This window comes from Saimiri boliviensis, chromosome 7, assembly GCF_048565385.1.
Source record: "Saimiri boliviensis isolate mSaiBol1 chromosome 7, mSaiBol1.pri, whole genome shotgun sequence".
NCBI classification, from domain to species: Eukaryota; Metazoa; Chordata; class Mammalia; order Primates; family Cebidae; genus Saimiri; species Saimiri boliviensis.
The window spans coordinates 85895308-85922528 of NC_133455.1; the positions used below are offsets into that span (position 1 = coordinate 85895308).

Sequence of the window (27221 nt, forward strand, 5' to 3'; positions counted from 1 at the left end):
CTATCACTCTTATGCTTTTCATATTTCCCCATAGTATCTTGTTCATTAAACCATATGTAATTTATCTTTTACAATATTTGTAATTGTTAGCATGGTGATCTGATGTCTGAGAGTTTGGGGAACACAGAATGTGAATCTTATCTTTTGAAACACTTCAAATAGCTCAGAGCAAACTTGGGCACTTAATCCTAAATAAGAATTATACATAACATTTAGATGAAAAATTCCTAAGATGCACTATGGTTGCTTTTTTCTGTATAATGATACCTAATTGACAGGTAAACTGAAGTGATTCTATATGTAAAGGCTGATCATAGAGATAATCTCCAAATAGCTGCAAAAATGCAAAAATTCTGACCACCACAGTTAGGAGCTGGGGACATTAAATATGTAGTTCAAAGTAATACAATTTTAGAGATAACCCATTTTAGAAATTATTCATCCTATCTCCTAATTTTACAGATGCATGTCTCAGTTTGTAAAGAAGAACTAAAACTTGAGATCTTAACATCTAGCTAATAGCGCTCTGTACTGTTACATTCCTACCCTCAACCCAAAAAATCAGTGAAGATACTGGCAAGTATAAATCTTAACCTAAAAGAGGAAATTATTTTATTTATAGAGGAGATAAGTCATATTACACACACACACACACACACACACACACACACACACTCGATAGGTATTCTTTAAACATTTAACACTGAACTTCCTTATTATTTCAATCTAAAATCTCAAATATTCCCAAATATTACTCAAGTATACCTTGATTCACCCAACGTCTTCAGTTCAAATTTTCCATTAAATATGCACCACAATACAACCTTCAATTTTTTTCAAGCTGGAATACTATTATAAGTCCCTGTAGCACATGCCACAGGATTCTGTGCTGCAAACAAGAAAACGGAAATGAACCTTGTTTGTATTTCCATGAAATATTCCTACCTTTCAAGATTTTTTGCCGCAAACTGCAACTTCATTAGAATTTGGCAGAATTCATTCAAGACATCAACTGCCCTATAAATGAAAAAGTTTCTCCTGGCTTTCTAACTTTTGCATGTGCATTTACATATAACTATTACATTCCCTAAAATAATCCTTCACATAACTGTTTGTGACTTCCAGTTATCTTTTAATTTACTTATACAAGTCTAAATGTGCTGCCCCATCACTTTGATTCTTTAAATTGCTATCAGGATCTTTTGCATACGCTTTTATTTCTCCAGAAGATTGCTTTTAAAACATTAAATACTCTTAAACTCTTTATAGGTCAAATTAGAATCCTTTTATTTTTCCAGTAATGCTAACATTTTTAGAAATAATTACACTCTAAATAATTATATCTCATAATCCTTAGGGTCCTAAAAACAATACCTTTTCCTCTGTTTCCCAAATTCTAGTTATGTTTAGAATGGGAGGAAAACAGAAGTTCTACTCTCAGGAATAGCATTAAAGTTATCTCTCTTTTCCCATTCCTAGGTGTTCTGTCTGAATATTGGTATTTTGACTATTACATAAAAGTTTTCTTTACATCCTAATATTGCTGTATTATAGATGACAAAGAATCTGAATCTGATATTGCATATTCAGTTATTCATCCAAGGTCAAAGTTGAATTCATGAATGCATAATAAATTGAATAGTTTGAGCACCTGGTCATTCCGTTCTACACTAAATAATGAGAATACTATACATTACCCAACAAATCTTCAACATATCTTAGAGTAAAGATAAGAAAAAAGGAAGGAAATATTAACCTGAATTATATGTGACATCCCCTGCAACCTCTTTTCAAACATATTATGAAACTCACCAGCTAATAAAAAAAAAAAAATGACAAAAGGACATCAGGAGAGGAGTGACAAAAAAAAGTCTTTGGACTTTGAAAACCATTGCCCAACAAACACTGGCCCCGGGCAAATAACCAAAGGAAGAATTGTAGGCAAACAAATAATACTTTAACTCTGCAATTAGAATAAAAGTGTTTTACAACTTTTTCAAGCAATCTATATTAACTGTGACTGAAAAATTAATAAATAAAGTATTACTTTTTCATCTTGTGTTCTCTTATGTTAAGGGATACTTCTCATTTTCAATGTTGTATTTCTTTTTCATTAGGATGCTCTTTTATTAGATAAATATAAAATAGTTTAAAATGAAACATCAAAGATCTTATGTAAAAGTTTCACAATCAGAGTTCAAATAACCTATCTCCCTGGTATTTCAATCGTACTTAATATAAAAACAGAAAACAAAGGCAAACTCAGTACTAATATAAACACTGACTACATTCTGAAATAAATTTTGATTAAAAATATGCCAAAAAACACAATTTGGGTCTATCTCTTCTTTTACTCCTATATTAAGAAATTAACAACAGGCAACACAGGTTAACTCTTTCCTTTCTTTTCTCAAAAATGTTCCTGAAGCCCTAAATGAGAGGACACATCCTTTACAAAATTGCTGCTCAGTGTCCCAATTGATCTAACTCCCTTAAACTGCCAATATCAAATCTGTATAAGGTTCCTAGGCTTTTTTTTTTTTTTTTTTTTTTTTTGGCTCTATGCAGTGAATTTCATTTCTTCACATTACACTTACTCTCAGTGCATTTGATCCTTAGGTTTCAATGTAACATAAATGATTGGGAAAGGTAGGGGAACCGAGACTGCATGCAACATAATGAAAGCCTATGCATCTCCACAATGAGAAATATTAAAGGAGAGCTACACATACATTTTTAAGAAAGATCATATCTTCTGTTTTTTAACATTTTCTTTTCTAAAACACACTTTCTTTCAAAGATGTGAAGAGCAGAAATAGAAACGCTGTTACATATGAAAGTTTCAACGGATTTGCTGCCAGCAGCTTTTCTTTATAGTGTTCCTCTTACCTACACTATGTGTTGGCACTGGCAGGTAGCCCTAATTCGTTAGTAGCCAAATTATTTTTGTCCCTGAAGTACGAGAAATCTCCATAGCACATGAATGAGACATGGTTTACTAGTTTACACACATTTTATAACTCCAAGAAACCAAAACTCATTCACAAATGCTTTCATTTCAGCAAAGAGAAGGGCCACAGAATACCAGAGATACCCACTTTGAATTCCTGCTCCCCATTGTCCATGAGAAAGTGAGAAGAAAAAAAAAATCTCTTTAACTTCAATAAAGAACTTTGATCCTTAATGCAAGAAAAATAAACAGCTTTCTGTCCACCACACTCCACATTTCATGTAAGTCAAAACATTTCAGTACAAGGCATTAAGAAAACACGTCATTTAGTAATAAACCTAAATGTCTCCAGATAAAAATCCATCACGATGGCATAGTAGGTTTAGATAATGTGGTTCGTAATAACTAGCATTCTCATATTGCATGATCATCAGATACATTTATACGCTGCTGTACCACCTTCACTAAGTTATAGAGAAAAATAATAAGAAATAAGCAACACTTAGGAACACGTAACACAAAAATGCTGATTTAGCCACAGCAAAACACCTCTGAATTTTAAGGCAAGACAAAAGTAAATGTATTAACACTAAAGAGCCAACTGACTAAAATGTGACTTAGATAAAAGAAAGAGAGGTTTGAAATACAATGAGCCGAGTTCAGGTTTGAATTGATTTAAGGTTTGACACTGACTTCAAATGTCTATGAACATCTACAAGCTTTTGTTTTAAATTTTCCTTCTGTCATGTTTTATGGGCAAAAACTCCTTAAACTACCTTGTAATAGATTAATTACTTTCAAGCTGGGTTACAAAAGGGCATAATGACCGGAAAATGATACAAAAGAAACAAAAAAACGCATGTTAACAAGTTTATCAACAAACCTGGGTAATTCTCATGAAGTACAGATTAAGGTTCAGTGGTTCCAAACTGGCAGCATTCAAATTGGGTTCATATTTGGGTTTTTTGTTTTGTTTGTTTTTTTAAACCACCTGTCCTAAAACGACATTGTTTATGCTAATTATCTTTGTTTATGCCACAATTCTGTTTGTTTACTACATTCTTTTAAAATACCATATCCCTATAAACAGTTCTCACCAGAATTCTTCTAAATCTTGTTTCGGTCTGGTCCTTCTCGGCAGCCCACTGAGCAGAATGCAGCTCTACAATGAAGGCGCAAGAGCTGGGAACAACTTTGAGTCTCTGACTCCTCAGGCTGGCAAAGGGAGGGAGTACTGCTGAGGTTTTACTCTCAGGCTCCAAGGGAAAAGGATACTGAATGTGGAGAAATGCAACACCCCCCTATTGGACAAGCAAAACCATATGCCACAATATCTCCATAGAAGATGTATGAACTCTCAATCAGTAAGCAAAGAAAAGAATAGATAACACTAAAGGAAAGAAAAAACAGCTTCCAAACTGCATGAGAAAACATAGAGGTCAAAGAGTAAAAAGGTCTTCTCCTGAACTACTATCAGTTCCTGATCATAATGAAGGAAAATGTGGCATTCTCCTAAAGCATGTCAAATTTACATATTTTTCACTCTCTAGCAATAAAATAGGTGATACTAACAACTTGATCCTGTTTATCTACATAGCAATCAAATTTTACATTTAATACAAACGACAATGCTATCAATCAATGACAGAGAAGGAAAGAGAATGAAGGAAGGAGAGAATGAAGGAAGGAAGGAAGACTTTAAGTTTTTGTCCATTTCTTATTCAAGAAAATCTTCCATTAGGAAGGAGATATTTCATGCTTTGGCTAAATCTTTGAAAATCTTTTTATTTTACTGCCATCATCTGAATCAGAGACCTGGCATATTGTAACTATACGTGAGTTAGCACAAGAGAAAAACTTAGTTTCTTTCCCAGACTGTTGTATAACCTCATTGAAATAAAAAATGAATAACAAATTATGAAAGAAAACAAAATTCATCTGTTAAACTCATTTAACTTATCTATAAAAAGGGAAGTATTCAGCCTACATAATGCACATCTGCATTATACAATGTACTCATTAGGTTGCTGAAGAATTGATAGTGGAAAGAAAACAGACAATAAAAATCAGCCTTTACCCATGAATGTAATTTTGCTTTCAAAATGCATTATGAGTATAATCCATATGAAATAGTTTCCAACTCCGTGGAGGGCTAATGTGCTAAAGAATCAGAACAGGTCTTATTATTTGCCTCTCATGTATGATGCATATACAGATTTTTGCCAAAAGCTCCCTAAGTACAGGTAAATACTTTAACATGTACTTATTATATTTGAGAAACATAAGATAAGAACACACCAATATGTGAAGTAATTATAATATTTGCACATTTCTATGTCTATCAAATCTGCTAAAAACTGAGCAGTTCACAATGTCACCTGACATTTAACCCTTAATTGTTCTTGGTAATCAGTCAGGTCTCCTGCCAAGTCTTCAGGACAGTATTCCAGCATGAGTGTGATAGAAATGTGGTTTATGAACTGCCTTATGCAAGCTGCATTCCAAACCAATGTCTTAGCTCAGTTAGCTTGCAAATTATTGACATGATAATTAAAATCTATACTCAGTTGTAGATACCATCTCCTCTACAAAGTAGTAGTAAATAAAAAATAAATAAAAGTATTTGAGGCTATCAGAACATCTTGAAAACATAATATCAAACTTACAGGTTTACAGTTGCCATTAGGTGACAGAATGTAACTTTTCTGTGATTCACACCTACAGTGTGTCTACTAACCTGAATGTACTTATCACTCACGAGCACAATGGTTTTTTTTTTTTAAAGATTTTAATTAAGCAAAATATATCTGTCTGTGTAATAAATACTTCTTTACTATGGTCAAACTTTAGGTAAATAAAGTACCACTAATATCAGAGAGTAGTTTTTTTTGCAAACCTCTAGTAGTAGCTTTTCATGGGAATTTTATGAATTAGTTTGTAACAGCACCTGATGTATATTTCTTTCTTCAGAAAAAAGCTGACAAGTTTGCTAATAAGAAAAAAAATATTGGTTTAGTCAGTATGACCAGAAATAAATTTGATGGAAATATGAAGTAAATAAGTTAAATTTTATTGCAGAAGGTTTTACTATTGTAGTGTTCCTTTCAACAACTAGAAAATCTGCTGCCTGTTGTCTGTACCAATTTGGGAGAAGCAATCAAATAGGTGATACGAACAACTTAATTTGCATAATCCCACTACTTTGAATCCCAACTTTTTTTCTCCTTTCTAGACATTATCAGAACTGTCTTCTGAAGCAATCATTTTACACTTGCTATTTAAGTTTCTAACATAAAGCAATTAGAAACTGTAACAAATATCTTAGAGACAAAACTATTAAATTACAACCAAAGAGGACAGATATAAATAAAAGGAAAGAAATAGAATTAAATGTTATTGAGAAAATATCAAAAATGGCTATCTTATCACGAACAAACTAATATTGACATTTAAGGCAAATATTTTCTTTTCATCCTTAGAATATCCAAAAGAAGGTGACATTTTCAAAGGAAAACCTTAAGCCACAATTTGTCATTATTTACTTTCAGTTAAATATATAAATTCATTGACTTCTTTTAAAAATTTGGGGAGAGTTCGGGCATTCATTCTAATGATGCTGTTTACTCCCATTTAGACCATGGTGTCAGCTATGTTTCCTCTAAATAGTAAGATGTAGAAGACTTCCCTTGCAAATAATTTTTTAGAACGTATATGCTCATTTGCTTCCCACCTAGGGATTGTGTTTTTCAGTAATCATAATCAACTTATCACAGGGATGCTTGAAAATAAAAATATTTCAAGTTTTTGACTGTTCAGAATCACTGTTCTATCTGCATTACCACCTGCATATTTTTAACAGACAATGAAATTGTTACTACTTCTTAACTATTTAACAACTGTTTATTAGACTGACAGTACTGACCGTGTTCATTTCTAGGGATGATAATATAGACATATAGAAATCTAAACCCAAATTTTGATCCTGATATTTAAGTTTTGAATATTCCTAAAAGTTCAAATAGTCTACAGGCTGGAAAGAATAAAAGATGGACAAGGTTCTACCAATGAAATTAGTAAAAATGATCATATAAAACTTTTACAGTACATGCACCCCAAGCAACTTATTATGTCCTCTAGATCAAAGTTCTCTGTTTCATAAAGAAAATTAGAAGTCTTCTTTTAGGTTTCTAAGTCTGGGTGGAAAATTCATCTTTAGCAAGGGACCCAACAGAATAAAAATTAACAGTCAAAAGAAATGACCTATTTATTAATGAAAGTTGCAAACAGTTGAAAAGGCAAAAAAAAAAAAAAAAATCTAATTACATTTGATAGTGTAGTTACATTGTAAATACCTCCTTTGGAGAATATAAATATTCAATATTGTGTCTACATGATATACTCTATCATGCATGGGTGCCTATAGAGACACTCATCCGTACAAATTCAATGTAAACAAATAGTAATGATTTGCTGAGATCTTTGTATGTATTACCAATTACCACCACAGGGGAAATTATTAAGGAATGTTATATTATATGACATTTTTCAGAATTATTTCAGCAACTAATATTTCTAAATGTGATAGTCATACTAACAACTCTATTGATTATGACTTGCTTATTTAATTAGCTAGTTAGAAAAGCACGCCTCTGGGTGACAAAAAAAAATGAAATTCCTACGAGGAAGAAAAAAGATGTTAACAGATTTGAGCATCAGAATAGGAAAGGGAAAAGTTTCGTTTAAAAAGAGATAATTGAAAAAATACAAATAAAGTTCACAGCAGGAAGCTTGCCTATATAGAGAAATAGGCTATAGCCTGTTAATATGTAACTACCTTTTTATAAGTACAATCTGTTAACAGGCTTACAAATCAGTCTCAGAGTTGTATTTGCAAAAAGTATAATTAGAATTAAAGAATATTATCATTTAAGTGCTACTCTGTGCATGCTAGAAAATTTAGCTGTGTTAAATTAGCAAATTGCTACATTAGGTAATATATGGTATGTTCCACGATGAAAAACTTCAACATTTACCTATGAAATAAGGCTATCTTTGCAAATAAAAGCTAACTAATTAAAGAGTTAATATACAGAACTGAAAATTTTAATTCAAAAGTGTTAAGAAAGCTCAAACCGTTGCTGGAATTATCTAGTAAAGATGCACTTTAATTTTTAAAAAGCAGAAGAAATCAAAGAAAGATGACAGCATTGAAGTATATATGCTATTTTACTTTCTTCCCTGATTTGATACTGGCTTCTCTAATACGTGACCACATTCAAGCGTTACTTTATCCTCAATACTCTTTTTTTCTTCCATTGCTTCACTTCTAGAATGTTTTAATCTTTGTCCTTTCTTTTTTCGTCTTTTCATATCAAATTCAGTCGTTTGAGCGATGAACAGCTTGACTTAGCATATTTTTAACCAGCTGGTCTAGCACCTAGCTTGCATTGCATAGTCAGATACAACAAATGTTTATACAGAAGGTAGCTTTCATGAAAATGAAAAAAAGCCTGGGTATCATGCATCCTGGCTTTTTTTAGCTTTTTTTTTTTAATGCACCATACAGAATACAAAGTTTGAATTCTTTTTAATGGCAAACAAAATTCTATTTATAGTTCAAAAAAATGAACTTATGCTGGGATAAGAACTCAAATTTAAAAATTGCAATGTGTACTTATAGGAACATTAAGAGGGCTAAAATTCTTTCAAATCTCTGCTTTACTTGCAACAACATCAAATAAAAGGATGTTGCAAATATTTCTCTAAATAGGAACAACTTAATTACAAATACACTATTCCCATCATAGCAAAAGAGGAAAATACAGTAAATTAAAATTCAGTTAAGACAGCTAACACAAAAAGTGGTCACTAAAACTTGTAAAGAGAACAGCCCCATTTACCCCCTTCCCCACCCCCCCCCCCATTTTTGACACTTACGGAGTATTCTACTAACATAGCATTGATGTTAAATTTTCTTTGCTGGGGGGAAAAAAAAAAAAAAAAAAAACGCTCTCTTATATCAACAAAAGGTCATGTGCTTTACTGAGCAGCTTCCAAAGTTTTACGGAAGGATCAAATAGGAACTTATAGCCTTCATTTAAAGCACCACTAAACCCTTCTGTCACCCTAGCTATTACATGAGACAGAGATGCTGAAAATGGTAACATTTTGCACAAAAGCATTTTTAAAAGGTGAGGAGAAAACAATCAATGAAGGAATAAAGTAAGAGAGTGAATGAGAAAGAGAGAAGCAGCGAGTTGGGGAGAGAGAGAGAGAGATGCTTAAGGTTCATTTAATTTGCTGTTACAGGACGTAACCTAAAAACATTAGCAGAAATCTCTCGGAGACTTTGCAAATCAGTTCAATTTGGTCCGGGCAACCACGACAAAAAATCAGCTAACAAGATTGCAGAAGCCCTAGCTAAAAGCTTCTCTTAACAAACACGTTTTGGGGGAGCATCTTCCAATGATTCAGAGACTACTGTAAAATGGGAGAGTTGTACTTCAATATATTAGGGGGAAAAAACTGTACTCACCTTTCAAACTCCTGAGGTAAATCAGGGTCAGTAAGCATGCTGGAAAAGCACAATTTCCCTTTGTCACAGCAGCCACCTATGATCGTCTCCAACTGAACCTGTCAAGTGAGTCCAAACCTTCTAAACCAATTGATTTTCTCTCTCTCTCTCTTCCCCCCTCCCTCCTTCTCTCTCTCTCTCCCCCTCTCTCTCTTTCTCTCTCTCTCTCTCTTCCCCCCCCCCCTTCCCCTCCTCTCCCTCTCCTAGGACTCCTTGACCAGTCTCTTAAAGGGGTAGTGCACTTCCAGCAGCGGGGTCTGGCTGCTCCCCCCTCCACGGAGCCACACGCTCGGGCTGCAAGGCTCTAGACAACCTCAGGGTGCCTGTCCTTTCCTTTTAATTCTCTCTTCTAGACATCACCGAATGTGAGAAGTCAACTCATTTAACACGTCTCCCATACTCTCTTCTAAATCATAAAACTCACACACACACAACACACACAGACACACACACACACAACTATGATTTTGCAAAACATACTTGCTACTGATTAAATATCAAGTCTATATAACAGAAGCCCGATTAAATTGCATTTATTAATTAATCAAGCAAAAAATTTAAATGTTAGTAACAGCATTTTTACACAAAGAATTGTTATTCCTTCTCACCCTTTTCTAGGCTCTCTCCGTTCACACACGGAAACGCACGCACACACATACACACACACACACTCGCACACTCACAACAATCGGGCATTGTTCTGAGGGAAGAAAAGCAACTTTGACAGATTGAAATATAGCAGAGGCCCCTTCAAGGAAACCTGTAAACAACTTGTCACTCACTCTGTCGGTCTCACTGTTAGCTCGTGCTTTCCGCAAAGTGGTGCGAACGTCCTGGCAACCCAACCAAAGTTTCCTCAGCTCCAAACTCCATAAAACACGATGTGCGATGTGGAGGGGAATAGGTATCCACATGCCAAAATAACACACACATGCGAATGAAAACCCCAAACCAAATCAAAACATAAATACAAAAAGATGGGACTAACAAACTGTCCTGTTTGGGATCGCGGGGGAGGTCAGGAGTAGGAAGCGCTCCCCTGGCTGTGGATCTCTTTAATTTCCTCTGCCCAGGCAGACACAGATAACAAGGTGGACAAACTATGGCTCTACAGATCCTAAGCTGGCTGGCAAGGCACAGCCTCCATAGCAGTTCCAATTATCTAGATAAAAATCTGGCAGGCGAGAAAGGTAATCAGGTAATGTACCTTTGACATGAAATGACAGAGGCACATACACACACAGAGAGACACTTACACAGACACGCATGCAGAGATGGTGGCTGCCCCGCACACCGCAGCATCTGGTCAGGGAGTAAGCACACACTCACCAACACGAGATAGTGTGCATTCTTCACACACGCATGCACACACACACACACACACACACACATACACTCAGTCACTCACACACGCTCTCCACTCCTACTGGGAGGGTTCATTCTGCACAAAAGGCTACATTACAGAGCCCGCCCCAATAAGGGAAAGAGAGGAAAAAAAAGCCTTCCATTGTTGGGAGGGCAGGTCAGTTGATTAGATTTTCTGTGGAGAATTCCACGAGGAAATTCCCTTCAAAGCCGAAGTGATTAACTGGGGGCTATTCTGGAAATGGAGCAGACAATGGCTCAATAGTCTGTACAGCCAATGTCCAGGCTGGCACTGAACTCACTTAAAAAAAAAAAAAATAAAAGCCAGACTCCCTGTTCTTTTCCACACATTCCTCCCCCCCCAACCCCCTCCACTCCTTCCAACTTCCCCTCCCAATTCCTTTTATTTTGCAGCTGGACAACATTAAGGGCCTTTAAAACCACAAGGGTTGACCCCAAGGCAGTTTGATTAGGTCCCACTTTTTTTCCTGGAGACAGGCAGACAGTAAGTTTACTTTTTTAGACATTCACAATGATACATCATACATATATTCCAAAGAGAAAAAAAATCAATTATTAACTCCCATATTAGTGAATTTATTCTTCATTCAAAGCTAATACATTTTTAGACAAGTTGATAATAACTTAATATTTAAATCTCTCAGGAGTATTCTAAAAATACACACACACACACACACACACACACACATATATATATATATACACACACACACACACACACACACACGCCACAAAAATCAATGTGGAATAAGATTTAAGCATGTCACTATGGAGTTAAGACACTAACAAAAACATAGAACTATGACCCACCCTGAAAAAGCTGTTAACAAGGGATGTGGCAAAAATGACTTGATGCTGACATGATTTTCACTTTCAGCAGTTGGGGAAGGGGGGAAGAATATTACTCACTATTCTTTCTTGTTGTTAGTCTCAAATTATTTTTTGTTACAGCAACAACCTACTCCTACGCAGAAAAATGAAAAAAAATTGTTGCATTTATTTTAAATATCTGTTTTTTCAGCCCTTAAGGGACCTATGATCTAATACACTCTAATTGATAATGTATACAAAAATTTTATTTTTCTTCAATTGTTAATGGTGGTTATGGGAATTAGGGTATAGCAGCTGCACAGCTATATACACTTTTTAAAATATTTAAAAATTTGTTCCTAATTAGGAAAAATCTTGCTTATCTTGTATCAATTGAGAAAAAAAATGAAGAAGGAGGATGTGTGAGTTACAGGGAGCCATGGGAGCTGGAGTCAGGAAGAGGAGGAGGTAGGGAGGAGAGGACGCAGGGAAAGCACAAGAAGGAGACATAGTGGCAGCATAAAGATAGAAACAAAGATAATGGCCATAAGGCAGGATGCTGAGATCCGTATGGTCCCAGCTGCTGTCTTGTTACAGCTACTACCTCTGGTTGTTTCTCTGAAACTCTAATCTAGAAGGTCACCAGAGCAGGTAAGACACAGAGTATGAGTGTTTGAGGTCAACTATAGTATAAAGAAAACATACTCATATTAAGAATCTCCCTTGTCTTTGATTTTGATTTTATTAACACTTAATATATGTATACGTGTACATATGCCAAATAAACACAAAGAACATATAAGAAAACGTTAAATCGTTTGAAAGTTAGTTTTTCAATTTCAATATATTCTGCAAACGTTACTGAAGCCATTCAAAAACAAATTATTTCTTGCACAATCATCTATGCTGAAGGAGTTGCAACAGACTAGGAACTAGACAGAAAATTTGCCAAACATAATAATGATCATCCTAATGATAATTTGAACTAATGGAACTCTAAGATCATAAGGAATTTTGTTCACATAAAATAGCTCATGGATCTTACACAGGGTAGAAAGGGGTAAGTATGTATTTCCCTAATTTTCCCACTGTTCAACTTGGGCAAACAGAATTTAAAGTCATTCAATTGGTTAGTAGCCCATTTGTTACTTGAAGCCACTTCTATCTATTTCACTCATGATATCATAATACAGAATAAATTGATTCTCCAGAATTTACAGCTTGATGAAAATCCCAAAAAGGTACACATATTTTAAGTGACCTGAAAGGGTTTCAGGTAATTGTTATAAAAAATAAAATTTATAAAAGCTCACTGTCATTAAGCTAATACTGTATGTGATGGTCTAATTGAATAAATACTTTAAAACGTACCTCCTTAAGCCATAAAAGTTTTCTTTCATTTGAATCCTATATTGAAAATCAGTATTTCTGCCAGATTTTAGAATATCAGCAAAAGGAAAGACTGGTCCAAAACGTTTTGGTTATTTTATTAAGTGATCAAAATGATCCAACCAATACAATATTTAATATTTAAATACTGTTAAATTATCTTAATTTTGTGTTAAATGTTAAAATGTTTAAATATTAAATATGTGATTATGACTAGCACATATATTAAACCTAAATGCTTTTTCAATTATCTGAAAAGCTTAAGATATTCAATTGACTACAGATACTCTTTACATCAAAACTGATACCCCAATGTGATGTTTGCTAAGGTTTCAAAATATATCTTGGTTGAGACACACTTTTGCATTCACTTAACATTTATCAAACGCTTACCAATATGTTAAGTGCTATGGCTTTAACAACAGAATTCAAAAAAATTCATAACAATTCTTATTTTACTTATATATATAACCAAATTATATAGATAAAATTTTATAACAATTCTAATTATATACATAAAACCAAATTTTATATATATATATATATATATATATATATATATATATATATATAAAATTCTATGTAGGTATGTGTGTATGTGTATATATGTGTGTACCTATCCATATATATATATATATATATATATATATATATATATACACAACCAAATTTCAAAGCAATTTTTTAATAGCCAAGCCTTCTGAGGCAGATGTAGTGAGAAAAATTAAAACAAAAAATAAAAAAGCAAATGAACAAAAAAATAGTGATACAAACTTAACTGAATAATACATAAAATGGTAAGTAATATAAGTATGATTTACAAGCACAGATAAGCAAATACAAATATATCTTCAAAGATGATCAAATCACAAAGTACAATAGAAACCCAATAAAAGTTATACATTGAATGGGTCTTTTTGACACTGCTACAGCAGTATTATGGAAGATGGAATGAACATGAAAAAGTATGCTTTTGAGCTCATGTTGTTTCCATTGCAGATATAAGAAGGAGATTTACACAGGTTAAGGAATATAAGATATGCTAGAGAACACTGCTGGAAAATTCTCAGAGACTATCAAGAACTTTTAACATCATACACAAGTTATTTCTAAATGTAACCCCTTTTCAGTTATAGTTTTCAGCACGCATTTCTACTCGTTTTGTCCTCATTTTAAAAGGATATATTTTCATTCCTCTATTTTAGATTAGAATTGGTAAATATCTTCTATTTTAATATCTGAAATAAAAATATGCAGTCATAGGTGCAAACTACACTTTAATATTTGATATATATTTCTACCATCAAGCTAGTTTTCACATAGAATTTGGAAAACTTATTTTGAGAAATAAAACTCTTAATATTATAATCACAATGAATTTAAAGCATATCCATGTCAAACAATACTAACATTTTATTGCCTTCAGATGACAAAATGGGCATTAAGAAAATGCCTTTTGCCTGTGCTGTTATTTATTTTGTCACAAAAAAAAAAAAAAAAAAAAAAAAAAAAAACATAAAAAAAAACACTCCCTCTTAAAAAAAAAGAAAGAAAGAAAGAAAGAAAGAAACTTCCAACCAATGTACATCTGTGAGTCATTCACCAGATGCTTGGTGAGCTCACTATTGACCTATCACACGTAGTTTACAATTGTTAGACTAGAGTCCTATAATATTGAACCTCTTCAAAATATCTTAGGCATTCTATAGGCTATCTTCTTTTTTAAAGACCTAAAATTCAGTTCCTCATAATATATGTATGCCATAGAATTGGGACACAATAGCCTACAAATTCAAGGTTTTCCTAACTTAATACTCATTCTATTGTCAGTTGGTTAGAATATACAAGTGAATTGTTCTTAGATTGAATATTTGAAGAAACAGTGTTCTTCGGAAACACCTTCCTTCACCTTAGAAACTCTAGTTTCACACTTCTCTCAAAGAAATGTGTCATTTCCAGTAACTGCTTTCACTGTTTGATCTTATGATTTATCTTCTTATTCAGAATAACTTGAAATAATTTTAAAATACAAGCTTTTATTACATGAGGACTTTCTATCTATATGATACATAATAAAATATACTATCTCATTTAATAGTCAAAACAACTAAATGAGATATGTAGACTTATCCCAATTACAAATGAGGAAGTCCCAAAACTACTAAGTGCAGAGCTGGTGAACATCAGAATCATTAATATACCATATTTCCTGCATAGTTTTTAAAGGCAATGAGTTTCAGTTCATCTCAAATACAGCATAATGGCAATTAAGTACAGAGTATGCAGGAAAGTGCTTCGTAAGTATCTTTCTATGGTAACTGGCCAAATTTTGGACAAAGTTAGGTTGAGCAATGACTGTCCCATTTTCACAAATAAAAAAAAAAAGTTCATTCACACAGTTAAGACAGAGAAGAATAGTATTCTTATCTCATTTTTAGTGATAACAATCACCAGAACTAGTACCACTCTTCATGCAATTTGGCCCTATTTTTCAGAATGGTTTCTAAAACAGATTTTCTTGCCTAATATGTTTACAATTTTTATAACCTCAGGTAAAACCCAGGGGCCAATTTTCTGGTCCCTATGCAACTACTTTACAATGGAATTTCTGTCTTATAGAAAGAATCCATTATTTCAGGCAAGGTTGTCAATTAGAAAAATAAGACTACTGAATTAACGTTTTTAAATTTTTTTTTCACTCTCTATACCAGGCGTCCCCCAACTTTTTACACAGGGGGCCAGTTCACTGTCCCTCAGACAGTTGGAAGGCCGCCACATACTGTGCTCCCCTCACTGACCACCAATAAAAGAGGTGCCCCTTCCTGAAGTGCAGCGGGGGGCCGGATAAACGGCCTCAGGGGGCCGCAGTTTGGGGATGCCTGCTCTACACTATCATCTCTCCTTGTGATATGTGGTGATGTCTAATGGTTTGTTCATTTGTAAGGATGAAAATGACATAAATCAATCACTCTCATGGTAAAAATCAGAAGGTTTCTTTTGAGTAAAAAAAAAATTCACATAACCAATAAAAGGAAAAGTCATTCAAATGGGACTATATGAATAAAAGTGCTCTTGGCCAGCAAACTTTCTGCATTGTAATTTTTCAACCAGGAAAGTAATTCAGGAAACATACTGCAATGACATTTTACCTAGTGGTAGCTGCAAAGTAAAAAGTGGCACCATTATATTGCTACAATGTAGTTTTGTTGTGTAACATTCTTGTTAGGTAATGTCTACATACATTTTAGCACATGTAATTCAGAGAGGTTTTCCCACCACAAATATATACATTTCACATATTAACTAATCAGAGAAGAAATGAGAGTTAAAACAGGAAAGTATGAAAATGTTTGAACAAGTTCCTTCACTTTTAAGTTGACTACATTTGTCTATTCTCCATATTCTCCTTTGCCAGTACACTAAGTGAATGATAAATCTTATTCATAGTAAATGAGAATGTTACCTATTAACAAATATTCAGTCTACTTGTATCTGGAACAGTACAGTGGAAGAAATTATGGCTAAGCTGAAGCTTAGGAAACCTGTGCTGTAAGGCAGGGGTCCCCACCCAGAGGCCAGTACTGGTCTATGGTCTGTTATGAACCAGGCCACACAGCAGGAGGTGAGTATCAGGCATTACCACCTGAGTCAGAGTCAGTCATACCAGAAGCAACATTAGATTCTCGTAGGAAAGCAAATCTTAATGTGAACTGTGCATATGAGGGATCGGTTGCATGCTCCTTACGAGAACCTAATGCCTGATGATCTGAGGTGGAACCATTTAATCCCAATGTCATACCCCCACCCCACCTAACCTCTCCCACCACCATGGAAAAATTGTCTTTCATGAAGCAGGTCCGTGGTACTAAAATGGTTGGGGACCACTGCTCTAAGGGAGCCTCTACTATCCTTCCTTATGGATGGCATGGTCTTTAAGAGGGTGGGGAAAACAGAGTCTCACTCTGTCACCTAGGCTGATGTGCAGTGGTGTGATGTCTGCTCACTGCAACCTCATCCTCCTGGGTTCAAGTGATTCTCCTGCCTCAGCCTCCTGTGTAGGTGGGCTTACAGGCACATGCCACCACACCCAGGTAAATTTTGTCTCCATGTTGGCCAGGCTGATGTCAAACTCCTGACCTCAGGTGATCTGCCCAGCTGGGCCTCCCAAAGTACTAGAATTACAGGTGTGAGCCACCATGCCCCGCCATTGCCTAAGTCTTTAATATCTCAGGGAAGGTGATTTCTAAGGCCCCTTTCAATTCTAAACTTCTGTTTCTATAATCTCTTTGATAAATCAATTTATCATTTCAAAAATAAAATTTCTTGCCTTCCTCGCTTAAATCCTTCTTTAAAAGTTTTAAGACTTTGTCAATGAGGGTTTGTTTTGGCCTTTTAAACTATGGCATAATTCTACATTCATACAGCAATATGAGACAGTGAGGAAAATAAACTGTTACTCACTGAAGTTAAGTTATGTAAGTTCATTTAAGTGAAAATGACCAGGATAACTTAACTAGTTCAAAAAAATGATGTTTTCGAAACTAATTTTATGACTAAGTTCATGTATTTGTGATTCTGAGAAAATTTTGTGCCTGAGATTTTAGTTTCTCTAAGTACAATTATATTTATTAGGATTACTTTATCCAATGAGAGAATTAAAAGCAGTTTAGTCTCTTACTATATTAAATAACTCACATGTATGATGGAACCGTGATTGGTGTGGTGGGAAATAAATACAAGGGTTTTTGTTTCTATCAAAAATTTCAAAATATCAAATGACAAATTCAAAAGCAAATTAAAAATGTGTAATGTTAGGAATCCTAAAAGGCCAACTGTGTTCAAAGAAACCTAGTTCTTATAATACATTTTGTGGACATTCTGAAGAACTGCTTCCATATAGATAACTTATTTTTTTCATTTTATTGTTAACAAAATGGCTTACTGCCACAGTTTAGAAAATAATTCAGATGGACTATACACAGGATGAAAATATAATAAAGACATTAGCAAATGAATGTATTCATGCAATCACTCAATGAGCATTTCTAGAATCTTAAATTTGTGCCTGTATTTTAAATCATCTATATATTAAAATTTTGACGTACAAACTACATATTTTCATAAAACAAGAAAATAGGTAGATTATTGTTTGTAATTTGCCCTGATGCTGAAGAACTGCTTGGGTATCAAATGGTAGATTACTATTTGAAAACACCAAAATGTTAATACCCCTAAATAAATCGTGGGCCTGTAATCAGAAATATTTATTTTAAAATCTGGCATAAAGTCAAAGTGTAGACTAGAAAACTATAACCATTTGTAAAATACGCCAGTATCGTAAGCACATCTTAAGAAAATAAAAACATATATCTAAGGTCATGAATACTCTTCCTGGTAAGGAAACCCAACTTCAGATTTACTCAGTTTTCATAGCTGGGCCATTATTCTTAATCTTAGTGAACAAATCAACTTAATAAGCATTGTTCTTATATTGAGTGTGTGTCCTGAATTTTATGAGGCATATTGAGAAAAAAGGAAAGAATCAATACACCTAATTTTTTTTTTTTTTTCTGACTATCTTTTCTGGGCCGAGTACTCTGATAAAAGATAGAGATGGAAAATGAAACATTTTTCATAGAATTATGACTTAGAATTTAGTGCAGTATGTGGATATCCTAGTCTGTTTTACAAACAATTATCAAGTTATTCTAATTAGAAATCAATAATATTCATAGTCTAGCTAATTTAATTTTTTAACAAATTTAAAGGAAAGTAAAAGGACAAAAATGAACTGGCTTCTGATTTCACAGCTTATGAGAGGCAGAAAAACAATTTGAACCAAACTCTTCTGATTACAAACTTAGTGTCTATTTCACTAGGAACTGACACTACATTGCTACAAGAAAGCTATTTCCAAAGCCTATCTGAAATACAAAATAAAAGGATAAAAGTGTTATTTTATAAATGACATTCTGTGGGGATTTTAAGTAAAAGGAAAAAAAAAAAGATTTCGCACTGAGAGGACCAACTTCAAACTTTGAGAATTTAGAATTAATTTGCTATACTCAGTAAAATATATATTAAAGAATCAGTTGAAAACCCTCAGAAACCCTATGAGAATTGAGAATTACCATGGGGAACAAAAGTAATATGTAGAAATCAATATCTTTCATATATATGATAACACCTAGTCATTATAGTTAATGGGGAAAAGACCCCATTAGTATTGGCAACATAGACAAATTATCTACAATGAACCTATTCACATACAAGATCTATTTAAAGAAAGCATTAATACAATATGAAAAGACATACCAAGTTCCTCAATAGGTAGCATATCATAAAAATATAAATTCTTCCTAATTTAATATATAAATTTAGTGAGTTCAAAATTAAAGTAATATCATATTTAAAGTGGTAGATAAATTAATTCATAATTTATATAAAATTAAAGAAGAATAATCAGAAAAATTTGAAAAAAGAAAAAGAATGAGGGCTCAGTTTACTAGAAATTAAAACACAATATAGAATCTCTGATTTTTATTAAAACAATGTAGTATTGAATAAATTGAAAATCCAATGGAACAGAAAAGAACATAGAGAAAAAAATTCAAACACATAGAGAGAATTCAGTACATTCTATTAGTAAATTCTATAGGTGGTATTCAACAAATGCGCTATATGCTCAAATATCTAAATGTAAAGCATAAAATCATAAACGATTGGAAGAGAACATGAGTAAAGTGAATCTAATCTTAAAGAAAAGAGGGTCTTACTAACAATGAATCAAAATTCACAAGCCATAAAACCGAAGATTTATAAATCCAGCTATGTAAACACTAGATCCTTCAAAGTGACAAAAGGCATCTACAGAAATAAAAAGACAACAATGATCATATCTAAGGAAAAGGCTACCTCCATAATCTATAAAGAGCTCTTTGAAATCAATGAGAAAAAGATCAACAAATCAGTAGTAGAATAAGTAAGCAATATAAATTGTTCAAAGAAAAGGAAATAGAAAGGATCCTTAAACAGATGAAGATACTCAACATCTTTCATTATCATAACAAATGCAATTTTCAACTATAAAATGATAACCATTTTTTAAATTATCAGCTTAGTAAAATATAAAAACTTACATGAACATTGTATTAGACTATATCATTCATTTCATAATTTATTTTCTCCCTTGCAATACTTCTCTGCCGACAGAGTTTACTTCCTAAACCCACTGACTTTGTCTTAGACATGTTACTTGCTTTAGTCAATGCAATGTTAATGTTTGATTTGGCTCAGCCACCGACCCTTGTGAAACCAGGATATCCCAGGTAGGGGCTAGTCCATTAACCTGGGTCCTAGAAGAAGAGAATTGTAGACAAATGGACCCTAGCCAAGTCCAATCAAGCCAACATGCATCTGACCCACAGCCAAACCAGAGCCCACATGTTTACACCAGAAGAAAGTAAGCCATGGAGAGAGTGAGTTTGTTAACACATCAAAAGCTTACAAACAAAGTCTGTTTGTGACCTATGTAAAGAGTCACTCTTATATATTATTAGTATAAATGTATAATGAGACAAGCTTTACGAACGGCAATTTGGAAATGCCTACCAAAATTACAAGTGCAATTCTACTTCTGGCAATTTATGTCAGAAATATGCTTTCATACATCATATAGGCTTTCACATGGGAATACGTGTTATGTATTCCAAGCCAGTCACCATAACAGCAAAAAAACTGCTAAGAACCTGAAGTCCATTAATTAGGGATACAACACCACAATGGAATACTATACGGCTGTTAACAAAAACAAGTAATTTATCTATACACTGATATAAAAAGATCTTCATTATATAAATTGATATATATTAAGTGAAAAAAGCAAGGTTGGTAACTGAACACCAATTCATATGGTACAAAATGTGTAAAAATTAGACATCAAATTTCCTTTTGCTTATGTGTGGGTAAGAAAACTTCAGAAAGGCACATAGAAAACTAAATTTAAATGGTTATAATGGTGGGAGTAGAGTTAGGTGAGAACTGGACAGATAGGGGACAGGTATGAGATTAAAACTTTTCACTGAGTATATTTTTAACTTTTTGTATTTTTTTCTTTATTTTGAATGTGAAGTGAATCTACTATGTTTTCTACAAGTTAAATAAACACCTGATTAAACTAGAAACTCTCCAATGGTTGCCTATCAACTATACATAATGTTCCTCAAATTGAGATCTGCAGACCCCAGATAGCTATGTTTTGAGATGCCTGTAAGTTACATTTTTACCAAAAATTATTTCACCTGTTAGAATGACAAAAATTCTCATTTATAATGATAATCCTAAGTTTGAAGATATTTTCATAAAATATAATTTGTTTCTGAAATAAATGTTTAATTGAAATTCAAATATTGAATTGAATATACTCTATAATTTTTAAAAGAAGTTTGTATAACTTAACTTTGAGAAGTGAAAATTGATGCCATAAATCAAAACCGCTTAAAACTATCCTATGTGATTGTTTATGCTCTGGCCTGGCCTCCTTATCCAGCTTCATCTTTCCTTACCTATCATGAACTTCGTGTTCTAGGTACATCAAACTGGTATAGTTGCTGGCACACAGCTGGTTGTTTCTTTCCAACAAGGCTTTGTCTGAACCGTGCATTACTCCTGGAATATATTCCCCACTTCCCTTCTCCCAATACATATGGCTAACATCTACTTATCCTTAAATATTTGTTGAGGTATCACCCCCTATTGTAATCTTATCCTAATCCATAACCTGTCACTCTTCTTCCATAATACCCAGTAAAACATAAATTCCTACCACTTGACTCTAAGCAATATAAAAAGAAATGCTTATCTTTTCCATTACTGTATCTTCAAGACTATTTCACAGCATTGTATGTAGTATCACTGCACTTTTTACCTGAAGAAAAAATCAGAAGACTTTAGGACCCTGTTTGTGTGTCCTGGTATTGCTAGACCATTCCATAATCTGTTTCTCAATATTAGAATATGCTCTTCCGGCCGGGCGCGGTGGCTCAAGCCTGTAATCCCAGCACTTTGGGAGGCCGAGGCGGGTGGATCACAAGGTCGAGAGATCGAGACCATCATGGTCAACATGGTGAAACCCCGTCTCTACTAAAAATACAAAAAACTAGCTGGGCATGGTGGCACGTGCCTGTAATCCCAGCTACTCAGGAGGCTGAGGCAGGAGAATTGCCTGAGCCCAGGAGGCGGAGGTTGCGGTGAGCCGAGATCGCGCCATTGCACTCCAGCCTGGGTAACAAGAGCGAAACTCCGTCTCAAAAAAAAAAAAAAAAGAATATGCTCTTCCACTTTCAACTTTACATCTAAGTTTAAATATTACTTCCTAAAAGAAGAGATATTAAAATATAAGGAACAATATGTGGTGAGGTACAAATGTCCATTGACAATAGTGATGTTATTAAAAGAAGTTTGTGGAAAAAATGACAAGTTTCATTGAATTTCAAATAATGGCAGAACATCTAATAATGGGTTTCCAATGTAGAGACGGAAATATTACACTGAAGTGTGTAAAAATATCATTGATATTTTATTTCATGAGTATAAAAGACTGTGTGAGAAGGTGAGTAAAGCACTAATCTAGAAAGGGTAAGCAAGAACAAACACCACAAAGACGTAAACAAACAAAAAAGACCTATTTGAAAAGCCATTAATTTGGACAATTAGATAGTCACTGGTGACAGAGACTCTTAAGACCAGGAGAACAGAGTCCATCTTGGGCAAAATGGAACCACAAATTCCATAGCCCTCCCTCACCCCATGTAAACCACACACACAAACCAACAGACACACATGTGCACACATGCCAATGTTTTATTCCTTTCAATAAGAAAACATACGGTCTCCACATTCAAAAATATATATTAAAAAGGAACAAATGAAGCCATAATCCAGGAAAAATACACTGATGAAAGAAAAGATACTGAAATTTTAAAATGGCTGAAATATTTGAGAAAAAATAATGGACTAGCCTCTGCTTTCATAATACAATGAACCTCTTTATTAATTTCATAATGGCAATAATCCTGTCAAATGCAACTGCCATTCCATTTTTCCATGTGTCCAGATGCTATTTTTGCAATTAGGCAGGCACTGCTATTTTGATTGCATTTAAAGTGATCAAATATGCAATTGCCCACTGTTGTCCTTTTCTTCTAGTATAAACGATTTGAATCTTATTTTTGATCTAAAAATATTCCATTTACATCTCTTTGTTGATAGATTTTCCTGTTGCTTTATTTCAAGGTACTGTAGAAATCATTAGTGACATTATGCCAAGGGCTGAACTTCATAAGCAACCTGAACATTTTGATTCACTGAAAAAGAAACCCGCAATTCACTAAAAGAAAATGTAGTAATGATCGTGTCCAATTAAAACTGTTAAATTAGATGAACAGAATCTAATAATTTCCCCTTATCACTGTGATATTCTAGAAGCATGGTAGGGTAACAATGAATACCACCACGTATGTTAAAGATGACCAGCCATTTCTGGTTTAAAGAAAGCAAATTATTTTATAAGGAATCTGCACTATTTCATAAAAGAAGATTTTCATGGATGTATCTAAGTACCAAGACCCCAAATAACCTCTAAATTAAAACGTATTTAATTCTTATCCCAATTGACAAATAGGAAACTGTCCTACTAACATGCTAACGAAACACAGGAGAATATAGGAAATGTCACCAGAGCATTAGATGAGTCGTGAAAACTCAAAGGAGACATCACTTACGTTCTATTACTCCAAAAACAGTAAATTTATCTCATTTCTATTTCTCTTTAATTCCAGTCAAATACATAAAATCATGTTTTTCTGTCACATATCTGCAGTTTTTTAAATTGTAAAAGCAGATGCAGGATTCAGGGAAATGTCCTTGATCCTTGATTCTGGCATTTCCATACAAGAGCAAAATTCAGTATCAGGGAGGACTAGGCAAGTTAATTTAATGACCTGACTTTAGAGAGCATTCAGGGATATTATCAACAGAATTATAACAACTGACTATATCCTGAGTCTAGCATACATGCATGTATGATGCATACACGAAGTACAAAAAATACCTTTTAAACAATGGATAGTTTTTAGATTAGAGGTATATACTCTCTTAAGCAGGAATTCTGTTAATAAACCAGGCTGCTAATAAAGTAATTATTAAACTAGTTATAACTGGTTACAAAAAACTGAAGCAGTAGTCTTCACACATTTTGGCCTTGATACATTTTATCAGAAACCAAACTAAACCAACTAACCAACCAAACAAAAAACTTACGAAGAATAGAAATATTAAGCTAGAAAAGAGGGTGGAATTTGTGTTTGTGTGATAAAGGTGCCAACAGTGTTCCACCAGACCTTTCTCTCTTCAAAGTACAGCTTGAAAGCCTCACACCAAAAAACTTCTAAATGGCTCCAGAAACAAATTAAGATTTACTATGGGAGATAAATATTGGGAAATTTAAAAAATATAAAATGCTCATAAATATTTATAATGTTATGTAAAATGCCTCATCATAATTAACACAAGTTTGCTTTTTCCCTGTATCTATTATTTTTTCACTATCCAAATATATTACTCTGTCACCATATTTCCCATGATTCACAGGTATTCCTTAGAAACAGCTGTTTAATATCCCCTTCATTTACTTTGCAACCATTCATGGGACAGAAAGAAAATACCAGCCATTATATATTTTATGCTTACTTGAAAGATGCATAGTTCTCCTGTTAGCTTAACAGCACCAATATAGGATACCCACAAGTATATAGCATATCCACAACTCTTTCAAGGCCAGCCTTGTAAAGGAGTTAATATAATATTGTCCTAGACAAGACTGTCAGCTGTCTACATGTGTAGAGTCCAGTACAACAATGGATGCGTCTGTTGGCCATGTACTTTATTACTTCTGTTTATATAAGTCATACCAGTCATTAATAATTCAGTACAATCATTACCTCAGTGTTTTCAAGCATCTAAAATCAAGCAATAATGGTTTTATTAGATTGTCTTAAATATAAGTGTGTGTTTGTTCATATAAACACATGTATATGGGAATCTGTTTGTACACTTAAAAGTACATTTACACGTTTCCATTAATTTGTGGCCCACCTTGAGAAACGAGCTTTTGACAGATGACCCATACCAAAACGTTGACGGGCTAAGCTTGCTTTAGCGAAGAAATCAAGTTGAAGAAACCACTACTAGGTGAGCTGACGTGGGCAATGGCGAGCGCCAGGGCCCTCGCGCAGCAGTGCGTGGCCAGCTCCCAGCAGCCTCCACGCGAGCACAGCGCAGAGGGAACGTGCTGGGTGTGCCTGCCGGCATGGACGTTCTGCGCGTGCCCCAGCAGGACGCCATCTGCCGCGGAGCACTGGGCAGCTCCCAGCAGCCTCCACGCGAGCACAGCGCAGAGGGAACGTGCTGGGTGTGCCTGCCGGCATGGACGTTCTGCGCGTGCCCCAGCAGGACGCCATCTGCCGCGGAGCACTGGGCAGCTCCCAGCACGCAAGCCTCCACGCGAGCACAGCGCAGAGGGAACGTCCTGAGTGTGACCGGTGGCGCTGACGTTCTCTACGTGACCTAGCAGGCCGCCATCTACCGCGGAGCACTGGACAACTTCCGGCACAAATTGTAGACAGGCCATCTGTGCTAGTAGTGCTCAGCAACCTCTTGTGATACTCAGACTGTGATAACCACAACCACTCCACAGACGTTCAGACCTAAGCAACTTTTTTGGTTTTTTTTGGTTTTTTTTTTTGAGACGGAGTCTTGCTGTCGCCCAGGTTGGAGTGCAGTGGCACAATCTTGGCTCACGCAACCTCCACCCTCCAGCTTCAAGCAGTTTTCCCGCCTCAGCCTCCCTAGTAGCTGGGACTATAGGCGTGCACCACCACGCCCGGCTAATTTGTGTATTTTTGGTTGAGACGGCATTTCACCTTGTTGGCCAGGCTGGTCTCGAACTCCTGACCTCAAGTAACCTCTCCACCTGAGCCTCCCAAAGCTCTGGGATTACAGGCGTGAGTCAGTGTGCCTGGCAATTTCCTTGCATTTTTTAATTGGTTTGTAGCACCTTGAGACTGACTGTCCAGAGAACAGTAATCTTCAAGCATCAAAGTTTTCTGTTGTCCATCACTTGATGCAGTTTATTATTCATTCTAGATTTCAAAGTAACAGCAAAGATTTCCTTTCATAGGAACCTATTCAATCATTGAAATTGAGTCATAGGATTGTAGGGCAAGATGGATTGGGAATTTAACATGTCTTTTTTTCCAGAACCCCTGCCTTCCCAAGTTTCTTCAGAGGGTCACTCAATATCCAAAAAAAAAAAAGCTGTTTGGGTAAAGGGCCTATACTGGACTTTTTCTCCTACCAGAATAAGGGAAAAAACAAGTTTGCTTCTATTTAGGCAGAAACTGAAAGGCAGGAAATTTTGTTCAGTGATTGTCATCATAAACATCTAAGGAATAAATTTTATTTTGGGTGAAAATAAATACATTAAAATTAACTTGATTTAAATAAAATGATATGGCCAGAAGTGAAATTAAAGAAATTCAATGAAGGAAAATACATTGAACTGCCCAGTATAGGTAAATTTTATTAATTTAATTAGCAAATAGGCCAATTTCTGAACATTAACACTTTATATACATACCAGCCAGGCAGAAATATGTATTGATTTAGATTTAAAAAAATCAGAAGTGATATAATGAATAAACACATCTATTATATCACGTCTAAGCACCTAAGTTTAAATTCTAGTTCTGACCTATATCTTCTCTGATGATCCTGAGTTGTTTCATTTGTAAATTGGGAATAACAACACTTACAAAGATGGTATGAACATTCACTGCTACAATGGATACAAAAAATGCTATGTAAACTGAAATGTAATAGGTATTCACAGTTATTACAGCCAATGAAGTATTGTTTATAAATTTTGAAAAGTAACACCAGCATATAAAGTAAATCATACAAATTTCTATGTGAAATGACCTCTTTCAATAAGACTACTCTTCATATCACTGATCATATTTTCCGCTTGAGTGAATGATACTGAAAAGAGCAATA

General features: G+C 34.5%; 1 protein-coding gene across 16 annotated transcripts in view; it reads right to left on the reverse strand.

The window, feature by feature from the left end:
* The window catches only part of SOX5 (SRY-box transcription factor 5), a 1015292-nt gene that overhangs the window by 400714 nt on the left and 587357 nt on the right, over positions 1–27221 (reverse strand). For 2 of the 16 annotated variants that reach the window (XM_074402920.1, XM_074402919.1), the window contains exon 1: positions 9486–9664. The exons of 10 other annotated variants lie outside the window; for them this stretch is intronic. In XM_074402920.1, the coding sequence (XP_074259021.1) occupies positions 9486–9523 (38 nt within the window). In that variant the 5' untranslated portion in view covers positions 9524–9664. Of the gene's footprint in view, positions 1–4047; positions 8823–9485; positions 9665–10306; positions 11256–27221 lie in introns of those variants that run through there. 4 more of the 16 variants (XM_010337310.3, XM_074402906.1, XM_074402917.1 and 1 more) reach the window with 3 other exon arrangements.